At 40.7% G+C, this 16,983-nt stretch overlaps 1 protein-coding gene across 10 annotated transcripts in view; it reads left to right on the forward strand.

Moving 5' to 3' along the window:
* ltbp1 (latent transforming growth factor beta binding protein 1) overlaps positions 1–16,364 on the forward strand; it is a 153,149-nt gene extending 136,785 nt beyond the window's left edge. For all 10 annotated transcript variants that reach the window (XM_057847839.1, XM_057847843.1, XM_057847840.1 and 7 more), the window contains 4 exons: positions 172–348; positions 5,659–5,811; positions 7,377–7,526; positions 7,604–16,364. In XM_057847839.1, the coding sequence (XP_057703822.1) occupies positions 172–348; positions 5,659–5,811; positions 7,377–7,526; positions 7,604–7,752 (629 nt within the window). In that variant the 3' untranslated portion in view covers positions 7,753–16,364. The remainder of the gene's footprint in view (positions 1–171; positions 349–5,658; positions 5,812–7,376; positions 7,527–7,603) is intronic.
* The last annotated feature ends 619 nt before the right edge of the window (positions 16,365–16,983 follow it).

The raw sequence follows: 16,983 nt of genomic DNA on the forward strand, positions 1-16,983 counted from the left end.
GTAAGTGGCAAGTATTATTTACACAGTCCAAAAACTAACCTGTCTCACGACGGTCTAATCCCAGCTCACGTTCCCCATTAGTGGGCCTACAATTCAACGCTTGGTGAATTCTGAGAGCTGATATGTGGGATGAATGACTGAATTAATGGGAATGAATGTGTCTGCCGCTAGACCAACATGAGGTGGGGCAAATGGACTTCCAGGGTATCTGCTGGCAGAAGGTGACAGAATCCATGACATGCACTCTGCCGCTGGGTCCTGACAGGAAGACGACATTCACAGAGTGCTGCTGTCTCTATGGAGAGGCATGGGGAATGGAATGTGCCTTATGCCCGCCCAAAAATACAGGTACTGTCTGTACTTTGTGTTAAACACTTGATATGAGTGTTGTGAGAGATGGAAAAATCTCCTGTCCCAAAATGGGCCATTTAATATCATGATATTCATAGGCTATGATATAATACATTTTTAATTATTTGGTGAAAAAATATACAATTATGACAGTTCCCCCACCCCCCACTCACTTTGTCTTTTAATTGACATTAAACTGACTTGCCACCAGAGGTAGGTAATAGCCAAAATTTTTGCACAAGTAAGAGTCTCGTTACTTCAAAATAATATTACTCAAGTAAAAGTAGTCATCCAAAAAATGTACTCAAGTACAAGTAAAAAAGTATTTGGTGAAAAGAATACTCAACTAATGAGTAACATTGTAAGTAACTGCTTACAATGCTTGTTTTATTTTTTTGAACAATGGTATTTTTTTCATAGCTCAAAGTTATCTATATGAACTGTTATTATTATACTTTGAAGAAAAATAAGATGATAACCTAATACATAAGAAATACAAAAATATTCCGGCGAGAGAGAAAAAAATAGAAATTCTAGTGGAGAAAACCGATTTGTAATTTTGAAACTAAAAGGATCATATCTCCGGTTTTCCGTGGTCAATCAGTGCCAGATAAAAACTGGGGGAGAGGATAAAATACGCTCTTTCCAGTCATGTTAATGGTGGCGCTCTAGGTCAAATACTTTTTTTAAAAACGGTGCTTTAAAGTGCCTATGACAGCGAAAAGCGTGTTTATTTCATAGTCCACGCGGTATTTTATGCTCCTGAATGAAATGGACCGCTTGGATGTGTGTGGAAGCGATCATTTTTTTTCTTAAATTTTTTGAATCCCGTGCCATGAAAATGAATAACTTCCTGTTTTGAGGAGGAATTCGAGGGTGACGTCACCCGGGTCAGCATTTCACAATACAGCATTGCTTTATAGCATGCAGATGGACTGCGGATTCAGCTGATTTTGCCAAGGAATTCGTTTATTTTTCGCAACACGCCAGCCAAATGTGCTGCAGAAAATTGTTGCTGCACCAGAGAGAGGTGTGTGAGCCTTTTTGGGTTTCAAAAGGATCCCCCCTCCATACTCGACTTATTGCCCTCTTCGTGTGCCCGGTGTTCTGTCAAATTTTCAACCCCATCAAAAATTGCAACTTTGTGTTAAAAATGGCCGTGAATACAGCGATTACAAAGTAAACACTACAAATTTTCTTAAATAAAGGAATATTTAGTTACGTTTGATCATGGACGGACATGTACAGTGTATCACAGAAGTGAGTACACGCCTTGCATTTATGCAGATATTTAAGTATATCTTTTCATGGGACAACACTGACAAAATGACACTTTGACACAATGAAAAGTAGTCTGTGTGAAGCTTATCGTGGTGGAGGGGTTTGTGTGTCCCAATGATCCTAGGAGCTATGTTGTCTGGGGGCTTTAAGCCCCTGGCAGGGTCACCCATGGCAAACAGGTCCTAGGTGAGGGGCCAGACAAAGCATGGCTCACAAGACCCCTTATGATGCAAAACATTACAGGATTCAAGTTTCCCTTGCCCGAACGCGGGTTACTGGAGCCCCAATAGTGTATTGTATCACAATCTAGTAGTTACATTTGAAAATTTTGTTCTAGGACATTTTGTTTGAGCGCAATCCTCAAACTTAGGTCAAAAAAGCCATTTAAGCCTTTTCACAGTGAGGTCTATGCGATATGGCCGAGAAATGTAATTTTGATGTTAACTCCCAAACCGCTGCGCAGAAGTCAACCAAACTTCACCCAATAGTGTATTGTATCACATTCTAATAGTTACATTTGAAAATTTCGTTCTAGGACATTTGGTTTGAGCGCAATCCTCAAACTTAGGTCAAAAAAGCCATTTAAGCCTTTTCACAGTGAGATCTATGCGATATGGCCTAGAAATGTAATTTTGATGTTAACTCCCAAACCGCTGCGCAGAAGTAAACCAAACTTCACCCATTAGTGTATTGTATCACAATCTAGTAGTTACATGTGGAAATTTGGTTCTAGGACATTTGATTTGAGCGCAATCCTCAAACTTAGGTCAAAAAAGCCATTTAAGCCTTTTCACACTGAGATCTATGCGATATGGCCGAGAAATGTAATTTTGATGTTAACTCCCAAACCGCTGCGCAGAAGTCAACCAAACTTCACCCAATAGTGTATTGTATCACAATCTAGTAGTTACATTTGAAAATTTTGTTCTAGGAAATTTTGTTTGAGCGCAATCATCAAACTTAATTAAAAAAGTCATTTAAGCCTTTTCACAGTGAGATCTATGCGATATGGCCGAGAAATGTAATTTTGATGTTAACTCCCAAACCGCTGCGCAGAAGTCAACCAAACTTCACCCAATAGTGTATTGTATCACATTCTAGTAGTTACATTTGAAAATTTCGTTCTAGGACATTTGGTTTGAGCGCAATCCTCAAACTTAGGTCAAAAAAGCCATTTAAGCCTTTTCACAGTGAGATCTATGCGATATGGCCGAGAAATGTAATTTTGATGTTAACTCCCAAACCGCTGCGCAGAAGTAAACCAAACTTCACCCATTAGTGTATTGTATCACAATCTAGTAGTTACATGTGGAAATTTGGTTCTAGGACATTTGATTTGAGCGCAATCCTCAAACTTAGGTCAAAAAAGCCATTTAAGCCTTTTCACAGTGAGATCTATGCGATATGGCCGAGAAATGTAATTTTGATGTTAACTCCCAAACCGCTGCGCAGAAGTCAACCAAACTTCACCCAATAGTGTATTGTATCACAATCTAGTAGTTACATTTGAAAATTTTGTTCTAGGACATTTTGTTTGAACGCAATCATCAAACTTAATTAAAAAAGTCATTTAAGCCTTTTCACAGTGAGATCTATGCGATATGGCCGAGAAATGTAATTTTGATGCTAACTCCCAAACCGCTGCGCAGAAGTCAACCAAACTTCACCCAATAGTGTATTGTATTACAATCTAGTAGTTACATTTAAAAATTTTGTTCTAGGACATTTTGTTTGAGCGCAATCCTCAAACTTAGGTCAAAAAAGCCATTTAAGCCTTTTCACCGTGAGATCTATGCGATATGGCCGAGAAATGTAATTTTGATGTTAACTCCCAAACCGCTGCGCAGGCCTGGGGGTGGGGCTCGAAGGCGAGGGTCTGGTGGCCGGGCCTTTTCCCATGGGGTCCGGCCGGGCATAGCCCGAAAAGGCAACGTGGGTCCGCCTTCCCATGGGCTCACCACCTGTGGGAAGGGCCAAAGGGGTTGGGTGCGTAGCGATTTGGGCGGCAGCCAAAGGCGGGGGCCCTGGCGGTCCGACCCCCGGCTACAGAAGCTTATATAATAGAGTTCATTTATTTTCCCCTCAAAATAACTCAAAATATAGCCATTAATATCTAAACCCCTGGCAACAAAAGTGAGTATACCCCTTAGTAAATACTTACATCCCTAAATGTCCAAATTGAGTACTGCTTGTCATTTTCCTCCAAAATGGCATGTGACCTGTTACAGGAGTGCTGTCAGCATTGCAGCAGAGATTGAAGAGGTGGGGGGTCAGCCTGTTAGTGCTCAGACCATACGCCGCACTCTACATCAAATGGTGTGCATGGCTGTCACCCCAGGAGGATGCCTCTTTTGAAGACTGTACACAAGGAAGCCCGCCCGTCTCATCAGACCATAGGACATGGTTCCAGCAATCCATGTGCTTTGTTGACATGTCTTCAGCAAACTGTTTGCGGGCTTTCTTGTGTACCGTCTTCAGAAGAGACTTCCTCCTGGGGTGACAGCCGTGCACACTAATTTGTTTTAGACAATGCTCTCCACGCTAAATGCTATTGCTAATGAGAACGTGAATGCTATGCTAATGCTCCGAGCCACCTAGCCAATCATCATCGCGTTTGCAACGGCGTCGCCACTCCTTTCCCTCCTGCCCCCTCCTGCGTAGCTCTGAAAAAAATCAGACAACTCGCGTTTCATTCAATCAAATTGTACTAACGCGCCCCATGACATCGTTACTCACCACTGAAAAAAATAACACCGTTAAAAACACTGTTATACTCTAACGCTGTTATTAACTACACTGGGTATAATGGAGCCATGTGATTATTGTTGCGACATCTCATTAGTGAAACTGTTAGCGCCACTGTTGGCGTCTCTGGCAAAAAAAAGGAAAAAAAAGACAATTTAATATGTCGAATAAAGAGAAAAATGTAATGACAAGTGCAGCCCAACGTAGCGCATTAAGAGTAGAGTTTCTACTTCATTTTTTCGTCTGAGCTTATGGTTTCAGGAAACGTATGAAGAAAACATCCTTCATTATGTCGTAATGTCTAGAGTCGTTTCTAAAAGTTCTATAGCAGCAGTGTTTGCTCGGCATGTTCTTTTGAGAAAGATCACAGAAAAAACTAGCAAAAATAACATGGACTGTATTCGACGGTGTGTGTATAATGACCTACTTCCGCGTTATGATGGCGACATCACAGTCTAAAAATAGCATTCTTGCGGTATTGGTGGTATACTATGGTATATGGCAGGGGTGCTTATTACTTCGATCGCAATCTACCAGTCGATTGAAACGCTAGTGTGGGTAGATCGTGGCATCCAAAAAATATAAATAGAAATACATATTTGATGGTGTGAGAGGCGGGCAAAAATGTACATAGTTAATTACGTTGTGTGTGCAATATATGCTGTTATGCAATACACATCAACATAGGTTGTAAGAATCCAGGTCATTTTTACTTGGTCACGTCCAAGTCCCCCGCTGTCAAGGTAGATCATGGGAGGGAGTTTGTCTCCCTGAAAAGTAGATTCTTGAGCAAAAAATAGTGAGCACCCCTGGCACTTGGAATTCCACCAATGCAGCAAGTTAGCGTAAATTGGGCGCCCTCGCTGGCCAAAATTTGCATTGCGGGAACAGGTCTATTTTCAGCGATAATGATGATAGATGCGAAAAATGTTGATGAATGTTGATTGGCTGGACTGAAACTATGACATTTCACTAGATCATAAAATTGAGCGTAATAGTTCATATTCTTGTTAAAACAAAGGCACTTCTGACTATTATGTTTATTAAGCTGGTATTTAATTAGTCATTTAATTAGCCGTTTAATTAGTCATTCATTTGCTGCCATTGAGGCCACTAGAAGTCCAATCCATTTGAAGTGGGAGCCACCCTCCCAGTTAAAACGGATTAGACGTCTACTAGTAATAAACTCATTAAGAGTTTCAGTTTAGTTCTTAAGTGCCACACAATTGAACATCAAACATCGTCTATGACTCTGAGATTTTTTTTCCTTCGCTGTTTTAGGTGATTACGCCTCCATGTGTAACCTTGGTAGGAGGCATCCTTACGGCCATGATGCCCTTGTTGCTGGTCCAGTCCATGAATATGATTCCAGTTTAGACTATTCACCATCACCTGAGGAACATTCTTCGATGCTATTCTACAACAATAAGGAATGTAAGTATTTAAAAAAAAAATTCATTTAATTGATGACATTCTGACCCAAGTGTTGTTGAGCCCCAACAACTGACCTCCACATACATACACACTTTATCTTTTTAATAATCTTTTTTTTTTTTAATTTATAAACTAAATTTACATTTTTAGATTTAGCCCACGTTTTTCTTCCTTTAATGACAGTCTGCAGAAGTAAAATGCGTGTTAAACTTATCCTACCTCAACATGTCAACGAGTCCGCAGTGGTTAATGCTGACGTAAACCTCGCCATGGTGTCATCATTCTTAACTTCAACGAGACGGATATACTTTAAGATATTCTAAGCGTTGTATCTCAATGAGCGCTGTCAAAATTATCGCGTTAGTAATTAATTTTTAAATTAAACACGTTAGAATATTTGACGCAATTAACGCACGTGCCCCGCTCAAACAGATTAAAATAACAGCACAATGTCATGTCAACTCGTTACTTGTGTTTTGTCGCCCTCTGATGGCGCTTGGGTGCGACTGATTTTATGGGTTTCAGCACAATGAGCATTGTGTAATTGATGACATCAACAATGGCGAGTTACTAGTTTATTTTTTGATTGAAAATTTTACTAATTTTATTAAAATGAAAACATTAAGAGGGGTTTTAATATAAAATTTGTAAAACTTGTACTAACATTTATCTTTTAAGAACTACAAGTCTTTCTATCCATGGATCGCTTTAACGGAATCTTAATGTTAATGCCATCTTGTTGATTTGTTGTTATAACTAACAAATACAGTACTTATGTACAGTATGTTGAATGTATGAACCCTTCTTTTTTATCTTTCCATTCCAACAATAATTTACAAAAAAATATGGCATATTTTAGAGATGGTTTGAATTGCGATTAATTACGATTAATTAATTTTTAAGCTGTGATTAACTCAATTAAAAATTTTAATCATTTGACAGTCCTAATCTCAATATTTATAAAATGATAGCACAAACGAAGAATGAAGATTGACACCATTTTTAGCCATTTTTAATAAAAATGGGGGCCTGGTTGACCTCAGATTGACCTATAAAAGAAAATATCCTAAAAACGATAGCAGCACAAATTAAACTACACAAACAAGCACAAACTATTGACTTCATTATTATGGGGGGCCAACTTCCCGGAGGTCGTCCACCATGTCATATTCACTATTGCCAGCTGAGGGCAGTGTATTCTTCCAAATCACTAAAACTAAAGATAACACCCTGAAAATATACCATTACAACACCACTTTTATTAAACAATCATTGAAGCAGCAAAATTGAATTTGAAGCCTTTCTAATCAAATTACTCAGTTTAATATTTATAATAGTAAAAATAATATATAGAACATTTTATGGAAAAATACAACTATAACTGGGAAAATCCTGTTATTGCCTGGGATAAAAGAAAGGGTTTGACGAATATATAAGTGTAGGAAAAATGAACTCTATACAACAATCCTGTACGAAAAGCCTACATATATGGAAAAAAAAAATTATGATTCCTTCCAAGTGAGCGATGTTGTGTTTAATTGGCTGTGCAACGGTATATGTCACAGATCCTTTCAAGGCATTTGAGGGTTTGGGAGCTGAGGAGTGTGGCATATTGAACGGCTGTGACAACGGTCGATGTGTCCGCGTCCAAGAAGGTTACACCTGCGAATGCTTTGATGGTTACACGCTGGACCTGCCCCGCATGGCCTGCATTGGTAAAACAGCATTCGTTCAGTGAACGATATATTTCCAATACATATTTCTTGATTGCCTCAATTTACTCCATCCACAGATGTAAACGAGTGTTCGGAGCTCAACCATCGCATGTCCCTGTGTAAAAACGCAAAATGCATTAACACTGTGGGTTCGTATCGGTGCGTTTGTATGCCGGGTTTCACTCCCTCTGAAAAACCAAATTATTGTGTGGCGTCGACACAGTGAGTGTGCTTTTACCGGACCCGGCGACAAGAGACTCTAAAACTGCACACATGCGTGCGCATCTCCAGAAATGACATTTTTTGAAAACATCCACAAAAACATTCCATTTCAATCTTCACTGAAATCCTCCTGGTTTATGTCAAAACACTTTGAATGCAACATCCGACAGTCCAAACAGTTGTCCTTTTTTTCTTTCTGTCTGTTACTCTATTTCAGGGGTGTCCAAACCGGTCCTTAAGGGCCACTGTGGGTCCTGTTTTTTGTTCCTATTAATCAAGCACAGACAGTTTAACCAAAGTTTCTGCTAAAACAAGCAGCACCTGAATGCAATCAACTGATTACTGTAATTTTCAGACTAAAAGCCGCATCTACCAAATTTGAAAGTTGTTCAGGTATACACCGCACTGGATAATAAGCCACACCTAAAGACTACTGTTGTCGCGATAATATAATATTTTCATCTTGATATATGAAAATAAATGTGAACTGCACGTTTTTTTCACTTTTAACCATTAATAGAGACTGTTTTACACCCATATCTGTAAAGAATTTGGGGATTTAAGCATTTATTTACAAGAATTTTCACCAGAAAAGCTCTGTTTCCATCAGGCGGCCGCTAGCTACATTTACTAACAGACTAGCATTGTACTTCGAAATATTTACGTAAAATAAATGCTAACTGCACTTTTTTTTTTTTGCTTTTAACTAAGAATCGAGACTGTTTTACGTCCACATCTATAAAGAATTCAGGGATTTAAGCATTTATTCACAAGAATTTTCACTAGAAAAGCTCTGTTTACATCAGACGGCCGCTAGCTACATTCACTAACAGACTAGCTTTGTACTTCAACATATTTACGAAAAATAAATGCAAAGTGAGAGCTTTTTTTGCTTTTAACCAAGAATCGAGACTGTTTTATGTCGATATCTATAAAGAATTCGTTGATTTAAGCATTTATTCACAAGAATTTTCAACGAAAAAAGCTCTTTGTGGTTCCACTCAGTCTGCTTTGACGGCCTGGCCAACAATACAGGCCCCCTATTTATCGGCACGGCGCCCTGTCAATATATTATGAAGTCTATGCCCCAAAACAACAAAATTCTCTTAACCTGTGATAGCCAAAAACCAATAAATGACTGAGTAATCAAATATTGTATCGCGATACAACATTCCAATATTAATACAATTCAATACTTTTACAACCCTACAAACCCAGCAAAATCCACATGAGACGCACTGGATTATAAACTGCATGGTTCAAAGTGGAGGGAAAAAGTAGCGGCTTAAAGTCTGAAAAATACCATACACTTGTCGGACACCAGATTGGCGAAAAGGTGGTGGCTTGTGGACCGTTTACATGGTGACGCCGCGACAACAAGACGCAACGATTGTGCTGCGGAATGGCCTCGTCTTTACATAGTGACGGCGAAAACGGATGGCGAAGACGCAAACTTTGGATTCCGGTCTCCAAAGCGGAATGATTCGATTGCAGGGATTGCACCGCAACCATATGAATGGAACAGAACTCTCTCGCTCCGATGACATCAGCACACGCACACTCACTTTGGGCATGCGCAGTCGCTACTCGTAAACATTCAAAACAGCAAACATGGTGGATTGTCTGCTTTAATTTACTGTTTTTAGAATATTTTTATTTCAAATATATTTTATGTTCGCGTTTTGGTGCCTTTTGAAGCAAAAGAAAAAAACGTGTGGATGCCATTGCTTGGAGTGGGAGGGTATGTTGTCTTCCGGGCTGAGGAGGTTGTGGGCAGTGTATCATTGGCTGTCGCCTTTTAAAACTGCACAGTCTCCTTAGGGTCGGCATGAATACCACATCGTTTTCACGCAGAATTGCGATATCATTCGAATGGAGACGGAGCCAAGATGAAACCATGTAAATGCAAACATGAAATTTGCCGTATTCTTTGAGCGTCACCATGTAAACGGCACCTTGTTTTGTTGGAATGCAATCCAGCACCCACTGCGGCCCTGTGTGGAATAGTTTGGACACCCCTGTTCTATTTAATATATTTGAAATATATAACTCATTCACTGCCATTGACGGCAAGAGACGTCAGATCCATTCACTGCTAGCCCAGGTCTATATACAGTATTCACAGGCTATGTGCTGTGGTCGTTAGTAAATTAGGTTTGGGTAATTTATATTAAAAACGCCCATTGACGGTGATCGACGTCCAATCCGCTGGCAGCCAGTGGGTTACTTTATGGAATAACATTAAAGCCGTTAGAAAAGTAGCAAAGTTATTGTTTTTCCTTAGTTTGAGTGTTTTAAGTGGTAATATGTCAAAGATAATATGTGGTCAATGTAAAAACTTCATTTTTAAAGCCGTCAGGGGCAGCTAATGAATTACTACTATTTTGGAAATCTTACTATCTGACAGATGGTTCATTATTATGACAAAAGTATGAAATTGCCATTGTAAAGAAATCTTATTGAAATTACATAGAATGGTACCTCTGAAGCTAAGCCCAACATTTTTCCAAGGCTCACACTCATATGCAATTGTAAAACTTAAAGCGCAAGACAACACCTTGCATAAATGACATTTGTATAAAAGACAGATGCTCAAACTATGCAATTTGCAAATTTCTTAGACCTCTGATAACAGAAAAAATAATGTTTGCTGCTGGATGTTTAAAAGCGGAGTCGGCGGCCATCGTTCGTTGGGGGGACTTCTATGGTGTGCTCTATTGTAGTGGACCTAACGTGAGTGATTTTTTCCACTAAAATACTCTTAAAGTGGAAGTTCAGGATTTTTTACATTAGGCTTAAACTTCGAGATATCAGGGGTTTAGTTAGTTGGTGGAGTTGATTTCAACACATTCCATTTCGTTTGCAAGTTATCTGTTAGTTTCAGGGCTCAGGAGTGGCTAAGCTAGTGTGAGTCAATGGCACCATTATAGCATGCCAATAAAAACAACAAATGCACACACGAAAATCAGTGATGACCCATGCAATCGATACTGTTGGCTATGTTTTCAGGATTGCATGTCAACAATTGCAGTATGAACAGCAACATTTGTAGTCCAGAAGCTCTTCAGAGGAGCAGGACAGAGTGATATCACATCGTTTTTTTTGTTGTTGTTTTTTTTACCGCTGATTTTTTTATGTTGTAGCCAGCAGCAAATGACCAGTTTATATTTTTCCTCGTTTTTCATAGCGAATTTGTGGAAACTTTCCTTTGCCCGTTTCTTCTGTATGCTTCCATAGCCTCCAAATGCTCATTTTGCCATGTTGCCTGCCGTCAGTTAACTTTGCAGACTGATGCTGCATTCGAGGAAGGTGGAAAGTCAGTTTCCAACCTCTGATCTGGAAAAATATCATTAGTACGCCGCCACTATTTGATTGCTTATGAAAACTAAGGTTTGCTGGAGGTCAAAATGTCTTTTAAAGGCTAAAATAAAAAACAACTTGTGGCGGTCAGCCATCTTTGTTGTTTACATTTGCTTGGTATGCTTTAAGGTCGCAACTGGTACCCTCCGAGCGAGATAAGTCCGACTTCCCACCTTCCTTGAATGCAGCGTGAGAACGAGTGACCGAAGCACTCCTCTTTATTGGGGTCGTATTACCAGGGGTGAAAGTGGGCCAGAATGGTCAGGAACGCAGTTCCGGTATAAGATTCAGGGCCAGAACGCAGTTCTGGTATAAGATTCAGGGCCGGAATGCTGTTCCGGTACACGGTGCTTTGATTCTGAAAATATGGCAGCAACTGTCAAACCGCTATGTAAAAAAAAAAAAAATAATGCTAAGCTGCCTCACATGCATTTCACCTCCAAGAAGAAAACAATCTACCAACATCAGATTTACATACACAAGTGTTAACAACATGCATAATAAAGTGCTTGTGTAGCGTAATTCGTTTCCCCCAATATTTATTTTTGATTTTATTCCACGGACGGCATGGAATTTTCCCCAGCTCCTGCAGTTACTATATCTGAGTCTGACAATGGTGAGTCACGCCAATGTGCGAATGCACGCAGCAAAGCAAAACGCCTGAACTCATTTATCCGTTCAATTGGCTGACATACTGGTTCATTGGGTGCATGTTTTCTGGAACAGCAAAAAAAAAAAAAAAAGCTTGTTGAATTGATGCGACAAAAAAAGAGCAACGCAACATAAAATGGATCAAATCTTTAAGAGCAACGAAAGAGTTGAGGAGGCTTATTTATCATATTTAGTTTTATTTGCTCTGATGGGGAGGTTCAGAACATCTTAGCTGTCAATGTGCACTTTGTACTTATATTTGTTCATTTATGTTAGGCTACTTATTCATTTCCTTATGATTTATAAAAGTCAATGTTTGCGCGATCTTCAAAATCTATTCCATTTCACTCTGCATAATATAAGTAATTTGTACTTATTTTTCTGAATGTATATAACATATCTTTATTATTAAAAAAAATGTTTACATTAACTTCAATTTTAATATTTGCCTATGTTCTTAAGTAGTTAAAATTGAGATTTGGCATTTTTAGCATGTGAGGAAATGAGGGAAAATAAAAATTAGGAGATAGAGGTTGGGGTTATTGCTGTTTTTGTTAACTTTTATTTTGCAAATCATTGAAAAAATACCATTTTGAATGAAAAATAAATAAATAAAATTTCTGGCTCCGTGGCGACCTTCACGTCGGGGAGTTCCAGCAAGAAGTTCTAGCCACTTTCACCCCTGCGTATTACGCATCTATAAAAATAGCCCTGCAGAATGAAATGAATGACGGCAGTTTGGTGTGACATTGTTTTGGCCGCATGGGTGTTTTGAAACAATGATCTGTGTTTTGAATTTATTTGACTATGTTGGATCTGTTCGTAGATCTGTATCGTTTTTTATTGGCATGCGATAATGGTGCCATTGACTCTCCACTCCGGAGCCCTGAAGCTAACAAATAACTTGCAAACGAAACGGAATCTGTTGAAATCAACTCCACCAACTAACTAAACCCCTGCCCACTTGAAAATTAAGCCTAATGTCAAATATCTTGAACTTGCGCTTTAACTCTCTCAATTCTTGACGGATATACAAACGGGTTGGTTAGTAACAAACCGTATCAATTTGGCTATGATACAGGGTGAATGTTAAAAAAAAAAAAAAAATCGGTTAGACTTTATAACTTTTCGTTATCACTAGTTAATAGATCACTAGTAAACTGTTAATAGATAATTTATTGTTAATTTGTTACATGTTTGTTTACAGTTTGTTAAGCATTTATAATGATGCCTTATAAATAGTTAACACATCATAAATAAAGTGATGGTTAATGAGTAATAAATGGCCTGTAAACTGTATGTCAATGATTTATAAATTTGTAATATACCATTAACAAGCTATTAGTAACTTACTAACAAATGACAAGTGAAAGGATAGTTTGTTATTGGGACGTTTAAGTGCAACTTAAGAATAACGTACCAATAACATACATAAGCATATAACGAATACTTATTATATTAACTCAGACTTTACAAATCAGTTGTTAAGTTTGCTAAACATCTACTGAACTTTGATACACAGCAAATATCAAGGAGCAAGTTCAAGGTACATGATGTAATATTTAAAATATCAAATTTTTATTTTTAAATGTTTACACAAATGTTTACGTTTAATGTCCATACATCACAGCAAATTGTTAACAAACACTTAACAAATCAGTAATAAATTTAGTTTATTGATCATTTATCCTTTATTAACAGTTTAGTAATGATGTTTAAACTTGTTATAACTGATAGTTATTATAAAGTGTTACCAAAAAATCCTTATTTTTAAACAACTAGTTCATTTACTGCATAGCTGATGCTTATGAAAAACTAAGCTGTTAATAACAGCCCTTAACGCAAAATGGCCGACAAGTTATGACTCTCGTTGGCTCATGGAGAGCATCAGACCAGCAATTCTGTGTTTATCATGCAAGATTGTTGTTTTCCTTTAACACGATCCAATCAATACACACCTATGCAAAATTGGTTAGTTAAAATTTAACAAATAATACAATACACCAAAAAAAAAACTGTTACAAAAGATGACATACATAAATACAGATGAATTAAATGAAGATGAATGTGTTTTTGAATTGTGAAAGGAAGCACAAGTGAAATCCAAATTCCTCTCACAAATTAAGATGGAAACCTTTTATAGTCACAGTTATACTAAGCTTTAATGACACGTTTGCAGATCTATATTTATTTTGTCAATAAATATGCCTTCATATGATGTTTTTTACTTGAGAGTTTACATTGTTCCTATGTCCCTACATACATTTCTTTCATATTGGAGAGGGCATTGATGTACAAACAAATCCATTTATTCTGCACTAGAAAATCCCAAAATGGAACGGTAAATTACTTGACATGTACTGTGTTGTCTAACTTTATGGAGAATATAAAGACAATTGTATATGTGCCGTATTTTCCACATTATACGGCACACCCAAAAGCCTCCAATTTTCTCTTTTTTTTTTTTTTTTTTTTTTTTTAAAACCTGTCCTGTTCAGCTGTTTGACACAGAGAATGGAAGTCTAAGTGTCTGGATTCTGAACAGTTTTAATGTTTCACATGGAGAGTCTGACATACTCCCATTGTGATCATTCAAAATACCTTTTTATTATGACAAAGCAGCGAACAGGAAGGGATTATGGGGGGACAGAAGAAAAGAAATACAAGAGAAGAAAGAAAAGAAACACATACACAAACAACAACAAGAAATACATTGAACATCTAAACTAGTTACTAATATGCTGGTGCTATCGTCAGCGAGATGTATTTCCGGTTTACACCATGTGGGGGCCAATTGGCCAGTGAAAGAGGAGAATGGGGGTGGGGGTGTCTATAAGACTATAAGCTAAGTGATTGAAAGGGGTAGAGTGTACACAAATCAGTTCTGTGATCTAGAACCCAGTAATCGTGTGAATCTCTTATGAGTGTAAGCCCGTTGGCGACCAACCCTACGCCGCCGCATCGCCAATCCTGGCACCGGAACCCCCAACCCGAGCATGCCCTACCACATCCAGCAGCACGCAAGCCCCATCGGGCGCGCGACAGCCACGCAGACGGGCGGAGAAACCGCGCGGGCGCCAACCCAGGGCCACGGCCCCCACCCAGCCAGCCCGGGGAGGGAGGGCGGGTGGGGGGGTGGGGGATCCATGCGCAGCCCATCCCTCCTCCCGCCGCCCAGCAAAGGAGCCACCGTCCCCCCCCAGGGTGGTCCCCCGGGCCACCCGCGTGCCCATCAACCGGCCTTCAGGGATGGCAGGAGGGGACGCATCACCAACCCCACGCCTACACCCACCCCCGCCCGCCCACCCGGGCCACGAGCCACAGCCACAGCCCCCCAAACGGCACGGCACGCCACGGGACCCCCAGCGGCCCACCAAGCCCCAGGCAAGGCAGGGTCCCCCGCCGGTGCAGGCGACACCCCGCTGATACACCGGCGCCCAGCCAGCGACCCGCGACGGAGCGCAGGGCGGATGCCCAGCCAGAGAAGAGAGGGGAAGGCGGAGGCAGGAGAACGCCCAGGAACTGCCACGGGGCGATGCAAGATCGGAGACCCGACCCCCCAACCCACTCCCGCGGCCGGCAGCCGAGGCAGAAGGGAGGCCACACCCCGGGAGCCACGCCATATAGAAAAAGTGTAGGACCCACCTACCACCCTATTACTGTGGCTGCCAGGTTCCCGACTGGCAGCCATCACCCAGCACCGTGATGGGGGTGTGAGGGGAGGGTAGTGCAATGTATGCATTAAAATAGGAGAGCTTGGCTTGGGGCAGTGGGACCGCAGCATGGAGTTTCTGTCCAGCCGCCCGTCCCACCGCCCTTTGCCGGAGCTCTCCTGTGGAGTATGATGCGTGTGGTGCATTTAAAAAAGGTGCAGGGATGGCGGGGCCTGTGGTGAGGAGGCAGCCGTGAGGCCCCCCCCCCAACAGGTCCCAACCATCCCACAACCTTGGTGTGTGGTGCATTAAAAACAGGGGGGAGTCGGGCTGGGACTGTAAAGCCCCGTCCCAACTCTCCCCGGAGAAATGTATGAGCATGTAAGTGCCAGGGTGAAAAATATTTACAGTGCCGAAGTGAGAAGTGCGTGAGTTAAGAGGCAGGCTCCCGCGGGCGTGGCCCCGTCCACCAGACCCACCGGCCCCAGGGCGGAAGAAGCGTCAGGGCCCCGATCAATCCCCGCCCCAGACCACCCACGGCGCCTCCGCGACCGCCCGCCCCCCTCCCACCCACCGAGCACCCACCCCGCACCCCGAGCAGGCGCCACACCAAGCGCCGGCGACCAGGGGGCGTCCACCCCACCGGCAAGGGACAGCAAGCCTCACCCTAGGCCCCGCGGGCCGGGGGGCAGCCGCGCAGCCTCCAATTTTCTCAAAAGCCAACAGTGGGCCTCATTACCCGATGCGCTTTATAAATGGATCAATATTGGTTAATCATGTCATGAAATTCCCTTTAATGCAGCTCCATCTAGCGGCTGCATAATGCAACCCCAACCACTAGTACTACTACTACTGCCCCTTATAATGCGGTGCGCCCTATATATGAAAAACATTTTAAAATAGGTCATTCATTCAGGGTCCGCCTTATATTTCAATGCGCCTTATAGTGCGGAAAATACATTTGGGGGGGGGGGGGTCATATTGACAAACTGGGAAAACTGGTTGTTTAGTCTACCTAGTAAAGGTGAATATGGGTATTTGAATTCTGTGACGAGGTCCCATGTCTCTTCCCCCTTCTGAATTAAAGCTGGGCACAACACCACCAGTACTGCAAGACATTTTCAATAAAACATTCAAATATTAAGCCAGTCTGTGTTTTTTTATAAATCCATTCGTAAAAAACAAACAAAAAAAAAGATTGAAATGACTTTGCCAAGATTAAAATTGATGTTTAATGATTTGTTACTTGTACTTGAATAGATGTGTGAAGAAAATATGCTACTCTTACTCCACTACTTTGGGCTACGCTAGAGTCGTTCGTTCCTTACCAAAGGTTGGGTAGAGTAGTAAGAGCAGCGTGACTTCCAAATAATATTGCTCAAGTTAAAGCATCCAAAAATTCACTAAAGTACGAGTAAAAAAAAGTATTTGGTGAAAAGAATGCTCAATTACTGAGTAACTGTCTATCATTATATGGAGCTTTGCATTGCAAAGGTCCAAATAGTGAAATTCCTCAACTTTTTTCTTATTTATGAGATTAATCATCTCACTCTCCACGTTTTTTTCGGCGT

Source organism: Corythoichthys intestinalis, chromosome 10, assembly GCF_030265065.1.
Source record: "Corythoichthys intestinalis isolate RoL2023-P3 chromosome 10, ASM3026506v1, whole genome shotgun sequence".
NCBI lineage: Eukaryota > Metazoa > Chordata > Actinopteri > Syngnathiformes > Syngnathidae > Corythoichthys > Corythoichthys intestinalis.